General features: G+C 41.5%; 1 protein-coding gene across 1 annotated transcript in view; it reads right to left on the reverse strand.

Annotated features, from left to right (window-relative positions):
* Positions 1-21,751, reverse strand: part of TMC1 (transmembrane channel like 1) — a 138,420-nt gene that overhangs the window by 12,378 nt on the left and 104,291 nt on the right. Inside the window, exons 10-14 of the mRNA XM_080574292.1 lie at positions 20,765-20,909; positions 18,522-18,716; positions 13,242-13,421; positions 12,781-12,933; positions 11,198-11,326 (exon numbers count right to left, since the gene is read on the reverse strand). Of these exons, the coding sequence (XP_080430418.1) occupies positions 11,198-11,326; positions 12,781-12,933; positions 13,242-13,421; positions 18,522-18,716; positions 20,765-20,909 (802 nt within the window). The remainder of the gene's footprint in view (positions 1-11,197; positions 11,327-12,780; positions 12,934-13,241; positions 13,422-18,521; positions 18,717-20,764; positions 20,910-21,751) is intronic.

The raw sequence follows: 21,751 nt of genomic DNA on the forward strand, positions 1-21,751 counted from the left end.
AAAAAATAAGATTGGAAAAGACCTTCAAGATCATCTGGTCCAACCATCACCCTACTACCAATGTCACTCACTAAACCATCACAGAATCACAGAATCACAGAATCATCGAGGTTGCAGGAGACCTCCAAGATCACCCAGTCCAACCTCCGACCTAACACTAACAAGTCCTACACTAAACCATATCACTAAACTCTACATCTAAACGTCTTTTAAAGACCTCCAGGGATGGTGACTGAACCACTTCCCTGGACAGCCTATTCCAATGCCTAACAACCCTTTCAGTAAAGAAGTTCTTCCTAATATCCAACCTAAACCTCCTCTGGTGCAACTTTAGCCCATTCCCCCTCATCCTGTCACCAGGCATGTGGGAGAACAGACCAACCCCCACCTCGCTACAGCCTCCTTTAAGGTACCTGTAGAGAGCGATAAGGTCGCCCCTGAGCCTTCTCTTCTCCAGGCTGAACAACCCCAGCTCACCCAGCCGCTACTCATAAGACTTGTTCTCCAGACCCCTCACCAGCTTCGTTGCCCTTCTCTGGACTCGCTCGAGCACCTCGATGTCCTTCTTGTAGCGAGGGGCCCAAAACTGAACACAGTACTCGAGGTGCGGCCTCGCCAGAGCCGAGTACAGGGGGACAATCACTTCCCTAGCCCTTCTGGCCACACTGTTTCTTATGAAAGCCAGGATGCTGTTGGCCTTCTTGACCACCTGAGCACACTGCTGGCTCACATTCAGCCAACTATCAACCAATACTCCCAGGTCCTTCTCTGCCAGGCAGCTTTCTAACTACTCATCTCTCAGCCATGTCCCTACACACCAGGTCCAACCTTTCCTTGAACAACCCCAGAGATGGTGTCTCGACCACTTCCCTGGGCAACCTGTTCCAATGCCTGACCACCCTTTCTGAGAGGAAATATCTCCTAATTTTTTTAATTGTTGAGTAGAGTAGTGCTCTTTGTTTAATTCTTTGTTTTAATTGTTGAAGAGTAGGGGCATCTTGTTTCCATTTTTCCACTCACCAGGGACATCACCTGAATGCCAGGACTTTTCAACTCTGATGGAGATAGGCTTGGCAACTACATCAGCCAGTTCCCTCAGGACCCTGGGATTCATGTCATCAGGTCCCATGGACTTGTACCTGTTTAGATCCGTCAGGTGGTGTCGAATCTGCTCTTCACTTACAGTGGGTGGGACTTTGATCCCCCAGCCTCCACCTATGGGTTCAGGGAAAGGAAGGACTTGGGAAGCCCGTCTACCAGTGCAGATGGAGGCGTAGAAGTTTTTGAGTACCTCAGCCTTCTCCATGTCTGTCGTTACCAATTACTCAAATATAGAAACTCATTCCTCATATAAGAAATTAGCCACCTATAATCGCTTACACACTACTATTTTCACCCCTCAGTTTATTTTCACAAATGCTAAAGGTGCATGGTGGCCCTCGGGGACTCCTCCTGTCACCCCAGCACAGCAGCCTGAACGAAGCTGGGTCCTTTCTTGTGCTCTTCCTCAAGGTTCTGTGCAGAAGGGATGCCACCTCTCGCACAAGGGCTGGGGGATGGAAAAGAAGCATTCACACAACCCCTGAGAATCGGCAACAAGAGTTCTTTATTGCTGTGAGACTTTGCAGATAAGTCTGCAGGATGTTCATGCTGTTTGGCAGCTCCAAGCTAATGCTTGGGATGGAGCCTGAGCGACGAGTAGGGAGCTTGCCTGGCACTCCTGCGACACTGTTGGTCTGATGGCACAGAGCAAAGACATGCCGCGGTAGTCGCAGGTCTGATCTGGTGGAGGTGGATCCAATTCCATCAGTTCCTCCACATCTGGTGGATCCCGCTCCATGGGCTCCATGGTGTTAGGCAGAAGGATAAGCCAGTCCTTGCCCAGGACTGGCCAAATAGGATGCCTTTCATCCGGAATGCTTTCATGCCAGGGTGCCGAACCACGGAGTCATCCAGTTCCACCCCTAGGTCCCATGCCACTGTCTGGATGATTTCTATGCATGGATTCGACGCTGCTATCTGTTTTAGGGCCATGGCTGGGTCCTACACTGTGTTCCAGATTATGGGCACGTCTCTGCTCCACACGGCTGTCTGCCTGATGCTCCTGCCTTCGCCCCATGCCACCATTGCACCAATGGAAAGGCCTAGGCCCTCTGTTGCTGTACGGCTGAGGGTGCAGCCTGTTCCCTGCATCGTTGTGGTGTCAATGGTACCACTTGTAAGTGTCTGTGGGCTGGGCGCCAGAGGTCCCCTAAGCACTGATGTCAGTTGTGCCACACGTGCTATCCCTCTGCCCATGACACGTCTCCTTCTTGTTAGGTGCCTTCCTTCTTGGTGCTTCCTTGGACTGCATTGCTGTCCTCTCACGCCGAGGAGGGCTGCTGCTTGCCTTCCTGCCTCTGGTCTTCTTGCTACCACACAAACTGGCTGTCAGAGGGCCTAGAAGCTCAGCGAGTGGTGGGCCACCTGCAGGGTTCCTGTTTTATAGGGCCCGGAGCAAAGGCGGGGCAGTGGTGGCCACTGTGACCTCAGCAAGCCTCTGTGATGAAGTGGCCCATGCATGCCCAAAGGCGGCTGTGTTGGGAGTGGCCTGGAAGATGCCCTCATGTGGAAGAAGAAGGATGGTTGGTGGGGCTGAGGGCCCCTTTTCTGGGGCAGGCTCCCCCAGGCCGTATGGATGGATGGGTGACTAGAAGGAAGGATGGTATCTGTACAGCTCTTCAGTCCAGTCACTTAATTAAGGCTTTCTTGTATCGGCCTTGTTCTATTGATTAAATAACTGTATTATACTCCTTTAACTTCCCTAACAAATAAACAAAAAAGTCTGAAGTGTTAATGGCAGAATGATTGCCTCACTAAGGAGATCAGCTCCAGGGCAGACTCATTCTGCTGTGAAGTGGGGGATCACAGCTTGCAGAGGTTTTCTGCTTCGAGGTCACTCAAGAGAGCCACCAGGACCCAGCAGCCCTCATGAGGGTGGCTGACAAGGCTCAGGCAGAGCCAGAAGCACCCATCCTCTGTCACAGAAAGGCAGCTCCTGGGGAGCGTGACTTTGGAGTGCAGCGACAAGGGCGGGCAGTCAGGGCATGGTGCGGTCGTTGGCCCAGCATAGCATGCAGGGATGGTGTGCAGGACCGTTCATTTTGTGTCCTGGGATCAGCAGAGGAAAGACCTCCTACTGAAACAGAAATGGTGTCCACCCACCAAGCCCGCTGGTCTGAGGCTGAAACCCAGATGGGGGGGCGGGGGCAGCAACCTCCCCGAGCAGATGCCTACGCCCAAACAGACCTCCTGAGGATCAAAAGATTATCCCAAACCCTCAGTCCCAGGGAACTCCAGTCTCTGAAAGCCCAGGGCCTGAAGGTACAGGTGGGTGTCATGGGTGCAAGTGTGCCCAGCTGGATGAGTTTTTCAAACTGTTGGCTCTGTTGGGAGAAGAGCTCTCCAGACAGCTTAGCTTTTGGGAGTCTGTGTGGGAGGTTGACAAATGATATTATACGTTGACATGGTCCAAACAACAGCTCTGCTTTAATTCCAGGCAAGGGGAGGGTAAACAAGCTTCCAGTCCTGAACGAACACATTTGAAAGACTCACAGGACAAGGGAGAGTGGACCCTTGTCTCTGATCAGAGTTGCAGGAGGCGTCTCCCCAATACCCCTGAAGTGCCCCTGCGCAACAGGCACAATGTTCTAGGGCAGGAAGGAGGAGACTCTGAGATTAATAGTAAAGACCTCATAAAGGCCAGCCATAGGGATCTCAGAAAGACCAACCACACCAAGTTGGCTCAGTCTGCCACCTGCATCAGAGCCAGTGCCACAAAGAAGGCATGAAGGGTGTTAGTCATTGGAGACTCCTCTCTGAGAGGCACTGAGGCTCCCATTTGCCATCTGGACAATCTCTCTAGAGATTGGCGCCCATATTCATGATACTATGAAGAGGCTACCAAGTCTGGTGGGTCTCAAGGACTACCACCCCTCCCCTCTTTTTCAAGTAGACTCAAACAATGTTATGACAAGGAAACTCCAAAACATCAAAAAGGATTTTATGTCCCTTGGAAAGATGTTAAAGGGATCAGGCACACAAGTAGTGTTCTCTTCTGTCCTCTCAGTTGGTAACTGGGACGCAGGAAGAAGGTGACAAACAGACTGTGTGAATGACTGGCTGTGAGGCTGGTGCCATGCCCAAGGTTAGGTTTGGCAACCTTGAACACAGTTTCGAGAGACCAGGCATGCTGATGCTGGACAGGGGACAGTTGACCAGGTGGGGCAAGAGTGTTCTAGGCAGTAAGCTGGCTGGGCTTCTCATGAGGGCTTTAAAATAGATGCAGTGTGGGAACGAGATACAGCTCTGAGTGAAGAAAGAATACCTGAGAACACTATCACTCTAAGTAACAACAGGGAAATACTCATGAAGTCTCCCAGTGCAATCAGGAAGGGTTCTAGAAATGTGATTTGACCGATAGCCCAGCTGAAGTGCCTTTACACCTATGAAAGCAGCATGGGAAACAAATAGAAAGAGTTCGAAACCATGGTGCAAGTAGACAAATATGAGATGATTGCTAGCACAGAAACATGGTGGAAAGGATCACATAACTGGAACATTGGAATAGAGGGCTACAAACTCTTCAGAAGGGATAGACAGGGAAGGAAGGGAGTGGGTGTTGCCCTCTACATTAGGGAAGGGATTGGTTGTGAAGAGATGCCTCTGGGAAACAGCTAGGGACAGGTTGAGAGCTTGTGGGTGAGAGTTAAGGACCACACCAATAAAGAACAGCTTGTGGCTGGGGTCTACTACAGGCCACCTAATCAAGGGGAGCCTGTGGATGAGGCATTCTTGCTTCAACTACAAGAAGCATTGCATTTTCGCGCTCTCATCCTGACAGGACCAGTGGTGTTCCCCAGGGTTCAGTGTTGGGGCCCATTCTCTTTAATATCCTTATTGACTATTTGGAGAAGGAAATTGAGTACAACTTCAGTAAGTTTGCAGACACCAAGTTGGGAGGAAGTGTCAATCTGCTAGAGAGTAGGAAGGCCCTGCAGATGAACCTGGACAGGTTGGGTGAATGGACAGAGGCCAATGGGATGAGGTTCAACATGGCTAAGTGCTGGTTCCTGCACTTTGGCCACAACAACCCCATGCAGCACTACAGGTTTGGGGGAGAGTGGCTGGAAAGCTGTGCAGAGAAAAAGGATCTGGGGGTGTTCATTGATGCTCACCTGAACATGAGTCAGCAGTGTGCCGAGGTGACCAAGACGGCTAACAGCATCCTAGCTTGTATCAGGAATAGTGTAGCCAGCAGGACTTGGGAGGTGATCATCCCCCTGTACTCAGCTTTGGTGAGGCAGCACCTCCAGTACTGCGTTCAGCTTTGGGCTCCTCAGTACAAGACGGACGTCGAGGCCCTGGAACTTACCCAGAGCAGGGCTATGAAGCTGGTTAAGGCCTGGAACACAAGTCCTATGAGGGGCAGCTGAGGGAACTCGGGTTGTTTAGTCTGGAGAAGAGGAGGCATAGGGGAGACCTTATTGCTCTCTAGAACTACCTGAAAGGAAGCTGTGAGGAGCTGGGGGTCAGCCTCTTCTCACAGAAAACTAGTGATGGGACTAGAGTGAATGGCCTCAAGTTGCTCCAGGAGAGGTTAAGGTTGGAAATTAGGAGATATTTCTTCTCAGAAAGAGTGGCCAGGCATTGGAACAGGTTGCCCAGGGAAGTCGTGGAGTCACCATCCCTTGGGGTGTTTAAGGAAAGGTTGGACTTGGTGCTTAGGGACATGTTTTAGTGGGTGACATTGGTGGTAGGGTGATGGTTGGACCAGATGATCTTAGAGGTCTTTTCCAATCCTAATGATATTATGACTTCTTTCACCTGGATGTTTGCTGGGAAAACTACACAGCAGGCTGTAAGCAATCCAGGAGATTCCTAGAGTAGGCTGAGGATAAATTACTTGTCCAGGTATTAGACAAACCAGAGGAGAAGCATTACTTGACTTGGTGCTCACCAACACTGAAGAGTTCATTAAAGAGGTCAAGATTGCAGGCAATCTGGGCTGCAGTGACCAAACGCTGGTTGACTTTGTGATCTTGAGGAATATGGGCCTGGCAAAGAGCAAAGTCAGGATGCTGAACTTCCAAAGAGCGAAATTCAAACTATTTAAAGACCTAGAAGATGAGATCCCCTGGAACACTGTCCTTAGGGACAAAGGAGCTGAACAGAGCTGACAACTCTTTTAGGATGTTTTTCTTAGAGCCCAAGAGCTCTCTATCCCCCTGTGTAAAAAAGCGGGCAGGGAAGGCAGACAACTGGGATGGCTGAGCAAGGACTTGCTGGTCAAACTGAGGTGCAAGAGGGAAATACACAGTTAGTGGAAGCAGGGACACATGGCCTGGCAAGAGTATAGGGATGCAATCCCACGTGAACCTAATGAGGTTCAAAAAGTCTAAGTGCAAGGTGCTACACCTGGGCTGGGCAATCCCGGACAGGAGTACAGAGTGGTAGAAGAAGGTTTGGTCGGTCTTGGGACCAATGCTCTTCAACATCTTTATCAATGACATAGACGACGGAATCAAGTGCACCCTCAGCAAGTTTGCAGATGACACCAAGCTGAGCAGTGCAGTCGATACAATAGAGGGAACGGATGCCATCCAGAGGGACCTGGACAGGCTGGAGAAGTGGGCCCATGAGAACCAAATGACGTTAACAAGGCCAAGTGCAAGGTAATCCCATGCAATCCCAGGTATTTATTTAGACTGGGAGAACAAGAACTTGAGAGCAGCCCTGCGAAGAAGGACTTGGGGGTCCTGATGGACGAAAAGCTGGACATGAGCCAGCAATGCGTGCTTGCAGCCTGGAAGGCCAACTGTGTCCTGGGCTGCATTAAAAAAGGAGTGGCCAGCAGGGAGAGGGACGTGATTGTCCCCCTCTATTCTGCTCTTGTGAGGCCCCACCTGGAATACTGCATGCAGGCCTGGGGCCTCCAGCAGAAGAAGGATGTGAAGTTCTTGGAATGGGTCCAGAGGAGGGCCACTAAGATGATCAGAAGGCTGGAGCACCTCTCCTACGCTGAAAGGTTGAGGGAACTGGGCTTGTGTAGCTTGGAGAAGAGAAGGCTCTGGGGAGACCTCATTGCAGCCTTCCAGTACTTGAAGGGAGCATATAAACAGGAGGGGGAATGCCTGATTATATGTGTTGATAATGACAGGACAAGGGGAATGGTTTCAAACCAGGAGATTTAGGTAAGATATTAGAAGGAAGATTTCCACTCAGAGGGTGGTGAGGCACAGGAACAGGTTGCCCGGAGAGGTTGCGGATGCCCCACCCCTGGAGGCATTCAAGACCAGGCTAGATGTGGCTCTGGGCAGACTGTTCTAGTGGTTGGCAACCCTGCCCAGAGCAGGGGGATTAAACTTGATGTTCTTTAAGGTCCTTTTCAACCCAGGCCATTCTGTGATTCTATGAAGAACTCAATGAGAGCAGCTCTGCAGAGGAGGACTTGGGGGTTCTGGTGGACAAAAAGCTCAACATGAGCCAGAAGTGCACGCTTGCAGCCCAGAAGGCCAAGGTCATCCTGGGCTGCATCAAAATAGGAGTGGCCAGCAGGTCAAGGGAGGTGATTATCCCCTTCTGCTCTGCCCTTGTGAGGCCCCACTCGGAGTGCTACATCCAGGTCTGGGGCCCCCAGCAAAAGAAGGATGTGGAGCTGTTACAACAGGTCCAGAGGAGGGCCATGAAGATGATCAAGGGCTGGAGCACCTCTCCTACAAAGAAAGGCTGAGACAGAGCAGGCTGTTCAGCCTGAAGAAGAGAAGGGTCTGGGGTAACCTCACTGCGGCTTTTCAGTACCTTACAAAGAGAGCTTACAAAAAAAATGGAGAGCAACTCGTTGCTCTCAGATAATGACAGGACAAGGGGGCATGGTTTTAAACTAAAAGAAGGGATATTTAGATTAGAGGTTAGGAGGGAATTCTTCACTGTGAGGGCATTGAGGCTTTGGAATAGGTTGCCCAGAGAAGCTGTGGAAGCCCCATCCCTGGCACTGTTCAAGACCAAGTTAGATGAGGCCATGGTCAACCTGATCTAGTGGGTGGCATCTCTGCCAATGACAGGGGGAGCTGGAACTAGATGATCTTTAAGGTCCCTTCCAACCTGCACCATTCTATGATTCTGTGTGTCTCCACTTGGCAACTGGCACTCTCAATTCATGTCAAGCTGTCCTACAATGTGCCACATGGCTCCCAGCAGTGGAAGACTGCAGGAATTTAACAAACTTTTGTTAAATCCAGCAGCACCACCCAGCTGTTCTGGATACCCAATGTCACCTCAAACAGCACTAGGGCAGCTCTTGTGACAAAAAAGTCCCTGCATAAAGAGCAGATGATTCACAGAAAATGGCAGAAAAGGCTTCAGGAAGACCAAATAGAAGCCAGATCACAGAATCATAAAATCATAGAATATCCTTCTTGGATAGTTGGAAGGGACCCACAGGGATCATCGAGTCCAACTGGGTCCCCAAAGGACCACCCAAAAAATCAGACCATGTGTCTGAGAGCATTGTCCAAGCGCTTCTTGAACTCTGGCAGGTTCGGTGCTGTGACCACTGCCCTGGGGAGCCTGTTCCAGCACCTGGCCACCCTCTCAGTGAAAAAATTTTTCCTCTCAGTGAAAAACTTTTTCCTGATATCCAGCCTGAACAGCTGTAGCAGCTTCGAGACATTTCCTTGTGTTGTATCACTGGTCACCTGAGAGAAGAGATAAGCGCCTGCCCCTCCACTCTCCTCATGAGGAAGCTGTAGACTGTGATGAGGCCTCCCCTCAGTCTTCTCCAGGATGAATAAACCAAGTGACTTCAGCTACTCCTCATATGTCTTGCCCTCCAGACCCTTTACTATCTTTGCTGCCTTCCTTTGGACACTCCCTAACAGTTTTATATCTCCCATACTGTGGTGCCCAGAACTGCACACTGTACTTGAGGTGAGGCTGCACCAGTGCAGAGCAGAGCGGATCACTTACCTCGACCGACTAGCAATGCCGTGCTTGATGCACTCCAGGATATGGTTGCCAAGATGCCAAGGCACACTCCTAGATGCCAAGGCACACTGCTGGCTCATGTTCAACTTGCTGCCAAACAAAACCCCCAGATCCCTTTCTACAGGGCTAACCTCCAGCCTCTCATCCCCCAGTCTGTACTTATAGTCAGGGTTGCCCCTTCCCAGGTGCAGAATCCAGCACTTGCTCTTGTTGAACTTCATATTGTTGGTGATTGCTCAGCTCTCTAATTTGTCCAGATCTCTCTCCAAGGCCTCACCACCCTTGGCAGAGTCAGCAGCTCCACCCAATTTGGTATCATCCACGAACTTGCTCAAAAAACCTTCAAGTCCAACAACCAAATCATTATGAAAACATTGAAGAAGACTGGTCCTAAAATGGAGCCCTGGAAAACCCCACTAGTGACAGGTAGTGATCATCCTAGGTAACAAGTCTATCCTGTAGTCCTCAGAATAGCTTTCAGACTTGCATTCATTCATACTCTTTCATCCTGAAAATCCTAATAGGGAAAAGTTCCAGCATATCACTTTAACATCGTTGGAAAATATGAGGTCTGAACTATTTCCTGTAAGACATAGTACTGGCTACAGCAATTCATGTGTTCCCCATATTCATTCTCAGTTATTAAAATAGCTGTGACAAGTATGAAAATGTGAGAAAGTTCCAGATGCCATTTAAGTATATGAAAATACACTGTTCCACAAGCTGTGCTGGTTCTCTGTGCATACTGTATTCAAATCCTTGCATTTGATATTGTTATTGCAAGGGTTGTATCTTGGCTCTTCACAAACTGGCCGGCTTGTAAACTCTGTCTCCAGTCTTACCCCAGTCCTGTTAGATACACACAGGAGAATTAACAGGGAGAAACTGAACCTTGCTATACGGGCTGAAGTTTCATAGGAGCCAGCCAACAGAAATGACATTGCTACAACAGAAATACATATATATATGGCCTGTCTGAATTTAAGAAGAGATTGGACTGTGCACTTAGTTACATGGTCTAAACTTTTGGGCAGACCTGTGTGATGCCAGGAGTTGGACTTGATGATCCTTATGGGTCCCTTCCAGCTCAGGATATTCTATGATTCTATGATAACACCAAACTTTCTGTCTCTGGAAAATTATAATTTCTTGAAAGGTGGCTCTTGGTAAACAAACAACAACAACAAAAATGTGCACACATGAAGCTAATATTTTGAGGAAAGAAGGACAAATGGCAGAAAAGCTATAGTGGCTGTTCGAGCAGATGTACCCTAGATAACTTTAAATGATTTAGCTCTCTCTGTACCGCTCAGTAAGTACACAAGAAGCTACAGAAGAAAGTTCACCTTTCCCAGTATCCTGGCTGCAACTTAACAGGTGAAAACTACAACATCAGTCCTTACACTGCAGGTATCTTAGCTGGCTATTTTAATCTAGCACAGATCCATATAAAAGAGTGAACCTCTCAAATCCCAAGTGCAGAGCTGGAACACCTACATGTGCTTATGTTAATGGGACTCATATGTTTTATTTCACATCATCATAAAATCATTTAGGTTTGAAAAGACCCTGAAGATCATTAAGTCCAGCCATCAACGAAACACTACCAAGTCCACCACTAAACCATTTCCATAAGCATTGTGTCCACAGATGTGGTACTATAAAGACTTACCAAACACTTTACAAGACTAGGAAGAAAAAAGAAAATGAATGACATGAATGTGCCTGATTCTTAATGTAGCAAAAATATATCTGATAAGGTTTCTAGAAAAAAAAGTCTTTTGTATTTTTCTTCACAAACACTGGCTGTTTCATTATGTTAGAAGACCCCGTGGGAAAGTTCATAGAAATCAAAGAGAGTCACTATGTATATTCTGCAGACCTGGGAGTGTCTTTAAAATTGAAATGTGTGAAAAATGTGTAGCCAGCTTACTTACACAATCAAATTAATAAAAACATGTTTTCAAAGGTTACTGAAGCCTGAAGAATAAGGCAAATATTAAGACAAAAGCAAATTCTGAGACAAACAAGCAAAATACTGTTCAGGAATTTTGAAGGTGATATGCCTAGGCAACTGTAACCTCTGTATGATTAAAAGAAAAATGTGATTTACTACAAAAACATGAAGTGATGATCTGACAAAAACATTTAAAATAGCAAATCGTATACTTACAAATCCATACTCCAAGTCCCAGCACCAGCAGTAATTGAAAAACCTAACAAAGACAGCTCTCAAGAAATCACCGATTAGAATTGTGATATAAGTTGTCATCGTGTCAGAGACTGTCAGCCGCACAAATTCCTGTTAAAGCAATATTATTATTTTTTTGAGAATATATTTAAGCAAGTTATAGTTACAATATTGATGAAGGATATCCTATACTAGGATGTTCTTACCCTGCTAAAACCTGGTAAAAATTCTCAGCTCCTCCTGATTCACTGATTCTGAGAAATGCCAGGAGGAAAACTGTCCCTCATTTGTTAGAGATACCTGCTGCTTTTATTTATGTTCATAGCAGATGAGACTTTCAGGGTATGATTAGTCTGGGAAAAGTTTCCAACTAAGACTGCCATTATAGCAGAACTCCACATTGATATCTCAACCTCTCTTTTGGCTTTCTTCCTAAATGAGCACCAATTCCACTGAATATGGAAAGAAAAAAAGAAATTCCTAAAATCCCAAAATCCTTGTTCTTTTACTTTTGTTTCAGTAAGTCCCGTCAGTCCCACTAAACCCTGCTGTACCAGGCCTTACCCCATTTGCCCAAAAGTCTTATTATTCTCTCTGATTTCAAATTATGGAGAAAATCAGCACAGTGATGAGCTCTTGGTGTTCTTAGCTTATCATTCAGCATCCGTGGGGGGGAAAAAAAAAAAAAAGAAAAAAAAAAAAGAAAAAAAAAAGTCTGTTGTTTCCTGTCCATCACCTGCTGGTCACTTATCCAGTCAGGAGTGGAGACAAACAGGTACTGAGACTGTCAGAATGATGGAACAATAGCAAAAGTTGTGATTCAATGGTGGATTTAATCTCATGGACAAAACAATAACAATAAGGTATGATCAAACAGAGGAAAAGGGAATGTTGGGAAATTCTTTGGAAGTGTCATATTATATGAATGTCAGTAGCTATGAATGTTCAACTGAATCAAATAAAATTACTGATCAGATTTACTGTTAAACTACTGATGTTCTTTTGCATGATGTTACTTGGTTAAAGATAAAGATGGTTTCTCAAATGCACATTGCTAGCAAGAGCTGATCATATACTTTTTTCTTTCTTTTTTGGTTGAGCTACTTATCTTTGCAATATACCTGTCGTTGTGAAAAACTGATCTTTGCTTGATTAAAAATTTATTCAGAATTAACACTTTTATTAATTGTTGTGACCAATCCAACTTCTCATAGTTGCTAAACAGGCTTTATAAGACAGATGAGGAGAGGAAGATGAATCAGGAGAATAGTGAGAAAAAAAAAAAAAGGGGGGGGAATGCTTTGAATTGTGTCAGGTACCAGCAGGGGGACCTCCCTACTAGAGAGGATTCAAAGAAATTAAAATAGTGTTTTCTAAGCTTTGTAGCTTGGAAAAAAATAAAAAATAAAAATAAAAATCCTTCATTATCTTGTCCCACATCTGCATTTTCTCATGCTCTCCCACCTTAATGTCTCTAGTCAGCAGAAATAAAGAGGGGTTTCGTATGATATCTTGTAACACACTATGATCTATTTTCAAATATGAACTCAAATAAGTTACATTACCTGGCCTACCATTGTTTCCCAACATGGGCCTCTGGGGACATCTGCAGGGTCTACCTGTATTGGAGGAGCAGTTGAATTTTCTGGAATAGTACCATTGTATAGACTGGCTTCCCATATTGTCATGTTATACTTGACAATCTTCTCTTCCTCCAACTAAATAAATAAATAAATAGGGGATTAAAATAAAATAAAATAAAATAAAATAAATAAAATAAAATAAAATAAAATAAAATAAAATAAAATAAAATAAAATAAAATAAAATAAAATAAAATAAAATAAAATAAAATAAAATAAAATAAATAAAATAAAATAAACATGAGCTTATATTACCAATACTCAGCCTTTTCTTTTCCACTCCAAGACTTTCCCATCTTTCCCTGATATATCTATGACATGGTTGGAAATATATATCCTTACCCTGATACATGTTAAAAATAGTGAAGGGAGGTAAATAGCTTACCTTGAGATTGATTTCATCCATTAGGGCAATAATGAAAGTGTAGAGATTGCCAAGAAAAAGAGCAAAGATACGTCCCAGCTGCCATCTTAGAGCTATTCGAGGGTGGTAGTTTTCCAGAGAACTTATTACATCAAATAAAGTTGGACAGAACATTCCTAAAAGTGACATGACCATGTTCACCTATAGGGAAAGAAAAAAAAAAAAGTTTACAGTGAAATGTTAGAGGCAAGATTGATTTTGATGACAAGTGTGTTTCTATTGCTACTTGTTATTTGGTATTTGATTTAATGAAAAGCAAAACCCACTCTGGGAGTCACAAGCTGTTTTTGCAAAGAAACAATGAAGTGAAAACTTATTTGTATTCTCCTGTAAATAGATACTTTGGATTTTTTTTTCTTTTCAATTTTACAGTTCACTTTAACGTCAGAAAAATATCAAGTATTAGCTGTTTTAAGTACAACCTACATTCTAGAAAAAATTACGTCATAGAACTTCGCAAAAAACTATTTCCAGTACTGTTTCATGCTAAGTCTCTTCCTTGTCTTCCTAATAGACACATACATGTTCTATATAAACATTTCTCTAAAAATTCCGTGCTAAATTAAAATTATCTGACTTCTCACCCAAAGTTAATTCTTGATGCATAAGCAAAGCAAATTCAAATCAATCCTGATGCTTTCTGCCTGTTTTTCTGAAAAGACTCTAACAAGATTAACTCACATCACAGAAGAATGGAAAAGGAACAAGTTCATTGAAAGCAAAATGAGAAAAACAAGCTTTCATAGACAGTCTGAAATTCAATATACTCAGTATATGCTACGGAATATTGAATACACATTTTTATTCTGAGTGAGGCATTCTAAGAATTCAGCATGCTTAAGTGATTGCTAAAATTTGTTCCAAGTATGCTTGAACCTTTTGGTGAAATAGTACAAAATCTAATCGACTGTGTCAGCCAAAAATGAAGTAATTGAAAAAGTTTTAAAGTGCATTTTTTTTATTTCAGTTTCAAATAAAATTTCCTTACAAAAAGCTCATCTTTAAAGGACTAAAAGCCAAGCAACAGAAAACATTGTCTCCAGTTAAGTCACAAAACAAAAAGATGTTTATTTAAGATGACTCATACTGAAACAATTAAGTAAAAAGGAATTGATTTAGTCACAAAATAATAATTAATAATAATAATAATAATAATTGTATATCAGTTGTTCTGAATTTAGCAACTCTTAGCCATCCTGGAATCCATTTTGCTAGAACTATTGCAAATTTTAACACATTCCTAACTTTCTACTATCAAGGAATAGAAGATTGGTCTTGGTTCTCAGAAATAATATGACAGCAGAAAAGCACTATGCCAACAAAAAAATTCACTCTCTATTAAATATGTACATTCCCACTGTTACAAATTCTCACCCAGTTCTTTTACTGGAAGACATGATGAACATGTATTTTAGAAGAAAGGGTATGTCCTTTAGGCAGTTTTAAATATAGTACTTGCTAACTTCATCAAATGTTTCTTTGTTGCTTCACTATGGGAAAAGCAGAATACAAGTCACTGATTTTCCTTATCATTCAATGTTTTCTATATTTTTCTTAAGTTCTTTTTTATTATTTATCTGAAGTAAGAATATTCTTTCTTATTTGCTTTCTCTCTGCATTTTGCCATGCCTTCACCATGCTCCCATCTCAAAGACATTTCTAGTTCTGGAGAAAAAACATAAAAATAAGAAGTGAAGCAATGCACAGAAACTTGTAAAGCTGAAAAGTGAGAAATGAATAAAACAAAATTCAAAGTTTTACTGAAACAAAATGTAACTTATTGAGTTTTCAAAATTCTGAAACTATAATGGGTTCCATATTTTAAAAGTATAGACAGCCTTCATATAGTTTCACAGCACATCATCTTTTTTTTTTTTTATGAAGTATTTTACTGAACATAGAGAAATACATTATCCATTGAATTTTAGCCACTTTAGTTCTTTAGTTTGAATTCAGAAAGGAGCTAATTTATATTCTGGATTTTTTGTCAACTTCAAGTGCTAGAGCAGATTTTCTTCCACTGTTTATATCATTGACAGTTCCACTGTTCTTTGTGACTTGAAAACTTTAGAATGATATTCCAGAAGAAGGACAGCATGGCTGCATGTAAGCATGATACAGTTACAGTTCATAACCAGTATGGTCTTATCTTCAGTGTCTGCTGAATGAATCTCAAAAACATTCCCTGACCTACCAAGATAACATTTCTGAGTAAGAAAGGAACAGCAATGAAGATATATATACTAATCAGTGAAAACCCTGGTTCAAAACAAAGTTCATCTCTCTAGAACGCTAACTACTCTAGAGACCAAGCATTTGTATGACATTCTGAAAGCTAGAAAATTCCTGCTTACACAAGCTTTTCAAGCTGCTATGAATTGGATAAGAAATTCTGTGACTGCATTTACATCTAAACACCAGCCTCCTCTGCATATGAATGTGTGCCAAACATTAAATGGTGTATTCTGACTGCTTGATTATTAAAGGATAAGTTCATTAAAGGTAAGTAGTCTAGTTAATATAAATCATATCTTCTACCAACAACTGCAGTAGTCACAGATTTGTCTAGCATCTACTGCAGAAAGCAGTAATAAACAACTATTTTTCTAGTTAATACAGTTTCATTTTTAAAAAGACAATTAGAAGTAAAATTTATATTTCAAAATAATAAAAGCCACCTGATGATTTCTCCAATTTAAATAGAGTATTGACAACACGGCTTAATAACCCCAGTGAAAGTCTGCTCCATATCTACTACTAGAAACATTAAAGTAAATATCAGGAAGTTTTTGGCAAAAGGTCTAAGGGGTCATTTCACCTTGCAAGATCTAAAATGTTAAAGCACATTAAAAAAAAAAAAATGTGTAAGCTCTAAGCCGTATCTCCTCTTTGCCCAAATGTTGTTAATAATTCTGATACAGAGAAATCAGTCTGACTCCCCGTAAGTTCATTCTGCTTTTAAGTAATTTCATCTTTAAACAGTGTAGGAGCATATTTGAGAAAACAGAGTACCAATGTACCAGAGAGATGTTCACCATATAATGTAGTTCTACAAATTATCTTTTGTCAAATGAGAAAAGTCAATTCCCATTCGGTACTTTTCATCTTATTTCAGAGTACTGTACCAAGGAAATCAGTGGCATTATTCTCTATTTTATCAAAATTTCCATAGTCATGGGGAAATTGTTACAATGTACAGCATCATTGTTCATCCATAGCCAACCACCTGGCCACAACCACCTGTGAGAAGAGATGCAAAGGCTGATGAAGTACCTTAACAGTCCTAGTCTGCCTCTTCACACTAATTTCCTACTCTTTGTGATGGGCTAGACAGTTTCAACTGAACTGTGACCCTGAAGAACTAGATACTGCTGAGATGAAGTTCAGGTTCACAGAACCCAGTTTGGAATAGATTTGCAGTAATATGACAGAGGACAACAATCAGAGAGAGAAATAGGCCTTGTCCACAAAGTCACCAGTGGCACTTTATTAGGCCATGAGCTTCAGGAACAGAATATATGAAAAACATTTACCCCAGATTGCTCCAAGGACACCATGAATATGTGTAAACATTTCCTAAACCCCTAATACATCTATTGGGAAAATAAAATCTTACAACAGTAGCTGAATATTTTTTATGAAGAAAGTTGCTTGAATTATATGTAAAAGCTGAGCTTTTCCTTGCTTTAAATAGTACACCAAGTGTTTATGGTCTTTTTCCGATCAAAATCTCAGTTCATTTATTCATGGCACAAACGTAAGAGCTTAATCTAGAAAATAAGAAAAAAATAAGAAAGAAAAATGTTTAAATGGCTGTTAAGAAGAAGCCAAATATACGTATCTCATTAAATACTAATACCCAGTCAAAGGCAATATTTTGTACCTCACAAATATGTTCATTGCTTGTCAACAGGGAAAAATTTGTAGCCAAATAACAGCAACACTGCCTTAGCCATTCTTGTTTAGCAACACTTGCTCTAGGTCTCTGTGATACAGTGCCTCCTAAGCAGTGATCTTTTGTACAGCAAACAAAAAATAAAATGTAAACATTCATATGCTTAAGTATTTTCCAGATTGCAACATAAGCTGATATAACAGCTTTCAGTAGCACTGTCCATGTTAGAACAAATATGTTACCACACCTTTTAACTGAGAAAACTGAATTCCTTCTGAACTGCCTTCATCTGCTAGTCTGTTGTCACATATAGAGCTTGTGTTGCATTAAGCCAAGTAGTTGTTACAAGAATTCTTTCCCAACCAGAGTAAGATGAAATAATTTTTATCAAATAATTTAATCCAATCTTAGCTGATTTATTTCTCTGGATTCCAAAGGTGAGTTGCTGAAATATGTATGTTACTTCCTGTGACAGATTTTGGTGTTCAAAGTTAGGGACTGACTTTCCTCATTCTACCATTATCCATGCCATTAGCTTTGTGAAGCTGGCATCTTTTGGCCTTACTTTAATTCAGATATCAACTTCACTCTCTAGGTCAGAATACAAGCTTTAAATAATGAACAGCTAGTTTTACAATATGCACAACAGTGTGTCTGTTAAATAAAAACAAAGCCTGTCCAGGTTTTTATATGGTAATGCTGAATTCAAGTACCTACTACATACTGTTACAGCAAACACAATCACTTTCAATATACACCTCTATAAATCAGGACTGCATTTACTCTAGAAGAAAACAGACTAAACAGAAAAAAAAAAAAAGAATAAATAAATAAATAAATAAATAAATAAATAAAAGATATTGTGCTCTTGGACTGGGCAGGTGAAGCTGGAAGGCTTAAGCTTCATACTGTTGCTGCACTGCAGAGTTGTATCTCTGAGGTCCCAAATAACTTTGGATGTGGCTGCATACCAGTCACTTTCTTTGGACCAGTCTCTGCAGGAAAGCAACAAGAGAGTAGGCACCTTGAGGAGATCTTGTGAGTCCACAGAGTGGCTGGAAAAACAATTTTAGGGGCTCAAAAGAGGAAAGTTGAAGGTCTTCAAGGAAAACCGAATATGAAAGGACATTTGAAAAATATATATATATATATTCCTCTTAATGAAGCACAAAGCAGAAAGACAATAAGAGTTCTTTTGTTGCACATTTGCCACCCACACTCAAAGTGCTTAAATTCTCAGGAAAAAAAAAAAAAAAAAAAAGAAAAAAGAAAAAAAAAAGTCAACATGCAGAGTACAGAGACACAGTTTGAAACCACATCTATTTTAGAAATGTGCTAGCACGAACTTCATTTCTTTCCCACCACCCGTAGTTCTCCAGACCTTCCAGGGCAAATTTCTGTGATCTTCTCACAACAAAAAAGATGAGGTAGCCACTCCCAGCAAGTGTGCATAGGGCTAAGAAGTTAGCAAGAACTCTCAGGAAGCGAGTCAAGTGAATGTTTTCCTCTTTTCGGCTCTCCTGCTCCTCCACAATAGCTTCCTGCACTTGTTAAAAACAAACGAATATTATCAGTACTTTAATGGTCAAGACTCTACATTGTTTAGCCAGTAGTTAGAATTCAGTTAAATCAGTTGTGATGATGCAAATGCACACTTGGGCATCATGTTTTGAGATAAAATTATATTGTCTCATAAAATCTGTTTTGGACCCTGAGAAATCTCAGGGATTTGGCTCCCCAGAGTTCACTTTTTTTCCATTGAGTGTATCACTCATTACACCTGTTCTCATAGGTCAAGAAGAAATCAGCACAGTTTGTCAGCTTGAAACGTGGTGTGAGGTGCTGGGGGTCGCCCAGCAAGACACGTGTGATTAACTGCCAGCAAATGAACTGTCACAATCAAAAAAATGCACATTTGTAAAAAACAGCAAAAAAAAAAAAAAGATTTATTTTGAGTCACTAATTAAGGAAGAATGAAAAGATTGTTTACATATAGGAATCCCCCCTTCCCCCTCTCACCCCCCCAATAAATAAATAAATAAATAAGATAAGCAGTGCACAGCTTTGAACTGCAAAATAAAATATTTGCCCCACATTTATTCTTGGCCATTAGTGGCCATATATTAGAACTCTGGTGCAACTAAAATCTTCAGCTCCTGTTTTTTCCAGCAGAAAGAGCTGTCTCTCTGAACTATGTTCAAGAAAAGGAGGTTGGGCTGCAGTTTTTTACTTCAGTAAGGAAATCAGTTGTACAGAAGGGAAGCTGAAGTCCTGTATTGTAGTAATTAATTATAATAATATTTTTAAAAATAAGTCATGGTTTTATTTTTCTTACTACTTGTTTTTTACAAAAATGAAAGGAGATTGCAGCAGCTCTTGAGCAAAACTCCCATGATGTCATCCAAACCAAGGTTTCACTCTTTCTCTCCTTGCTCATTTGCAAAGATCACAGAAAAGGTTCAGGAGTTTATTTCTCAAAAATGTCTCTAGCTGACATGTTCTTGTCCAGACAGCATTTAGCTACCGACCTTAGCAGGCAGGCAGAGAAATCTCTCAGATTTTCAGTGCTTCCAATTAGTATTTTACTTTTTTTTTTTTTCTAAGACCTTTTCTTTCCACTGACATTGAGTGCAACTATTTTTATGCTTGTAGTTGGGAAGGTGGTCATATGTTGGTTGTATCGCAACTGCAGAAAGGAATGGTGTTGTATGTGATTGGATAGGGTAGCTAATGGTTGGTCCTCCAGGTCCCATGCCATATAAAATCAGTGATTGCAAAAATAGCATCTTGTTCCTTACCTGGTAACACCTTGCTAGTGTATTCCCCCCAGATTATTACACTGAAAAATATTTTTTCTTTTACCTACTCCACAGGCATGTCCATGTATAGCAACACTTTCTTTAACATTCAGTACATAGAATACCTCCCGTCCACTGTTTTTGCAGTAGTGCATCTCGCATCCTGCCCCAGATTTCTCACAGAATGACTGCTGAAATAATCATAGCCTACAGAGGTCTATTGTATTGCATTGCAAATTGGGCTATGTTTCATAATTGATTTCAAAATAAAAACTTTCTGTTATGCAAGGAAAGCAATCTTTTTTCTTATTGAAAAACAAGTAGACACTCAGAAATCTGACACAAATTCTTCTTATGTGGTGAAGAATTCTTTTTAGATGATGTTATTGTTGTCTTATGGTACCTCTCACGGTAGCAAGAGAACAAGAAAAAGTCAGGTTGGCAAAACGTGAGCAACCTTTTTAAAAAAAAAGTTTTTCAGACACAAGCATCAGAGAAACTGGAAGACATGAGAGACAAGGAAAAAGCAAAGGTTATTTTTACAGTAGAATCATTTTGCTAAAACTAGTACTGCAGTCACAGAGGACAGAAATGATTCTATGTTTTTATCTTCCACAATGAAAAGGAAAAAAAATAGGATGGAAAGGCATAAAGACCCAGACCAGAAAGGTACAGAGCTGCCTACTTCAGTTTAAGCCTAATGGCTTAGTTAGTAATGTGTTAGTTCCACCTGGTTCACACCAGTGTGAAAGACTAGTCAGATTACATCTCTTTAGCAAGCTTTGTTTTACCTTAAAGCTTGTAGTGATCGAAGCAAACTTATTATCTGCTGTCTCAGGATTGCCTATCAGGTAGTCCCAGCTTGTGAACATTTTCCAGCTGAAATTAAAACTAGTGTCATCTCCACCACCATCTTCATTTGCATTCCTTGCCATTCTGCAAAAGTCAAAAAGACACAGAAATGTCCTATTAAAAGATGTTTTGCTATGTGATCATGTTGTTTGTTTGTTTGTTTGTTTTCATTCTTCCTAAAGTTCTAGCATTATTCTGAAAAAAATATATATACATATTATCTATGCAATCAGTCATGTTGCAATCAGTCAAGTATAGAAAAATCTGTTTGTAACAAGGGAGAAGGACAGAGATTTGAAATTCTTAGCTGTTTTTATTTATCAGCTCACAACACATTTTTATGAGAAAGAAAGAATTTATTTCACGAACATCTCATAGAACTTCCACTGGTTAAGAAACTCAATTGTGAACACAATATCAAGAAGATCTCTTAAACAGAAAGCTGCAGAACAACCTGAACTGAAGTAGATTTGATTATAGACTTCATTAAGAGGAAAAAAAGAATTCTAAAATAACCAACCAGGATAAAATCTGTTTTTACCAAATAAATAAAACTCTATTAGAGCTTTCTATCTTGCCTCTCATCTCCTATGCACTTATAAACAAGATTTATAACAGTATCCACAAACATCAAATTCTTTCTTCAGTGATTTGATTTCATCTTGACTACTAACTTTTCTTTTTCAAAGTATTGTCATTCATGTAATAAAAGTGGTCTTGCTTTTGCCTACTTCATCTCTTAATTCAACTCATTAAGCACAAGTATGGATTATATTGGTAGGGAACAAGCCATTTAACCTTGGATACAGTATTGATTTCTTGGACAGAAAATTGCACCCCTTAAAGCTGACTAATGCAGTCGAATTATGTTATTAGTATCAATACATTCGATATATCACATTTCTAATGGTCCGGTGAAATGCATA

Source organism: Anser brachyrhynchus (assembly GCF_964034855.1).
Source record: "Anser brachyrhynchus genome assembly, chromosome: Z".
NCBI lineage: Eukaryota > Metazoa > Chordata > Aves > Anseriformes > Anatidae > Anser > Anser brachyrhynchus.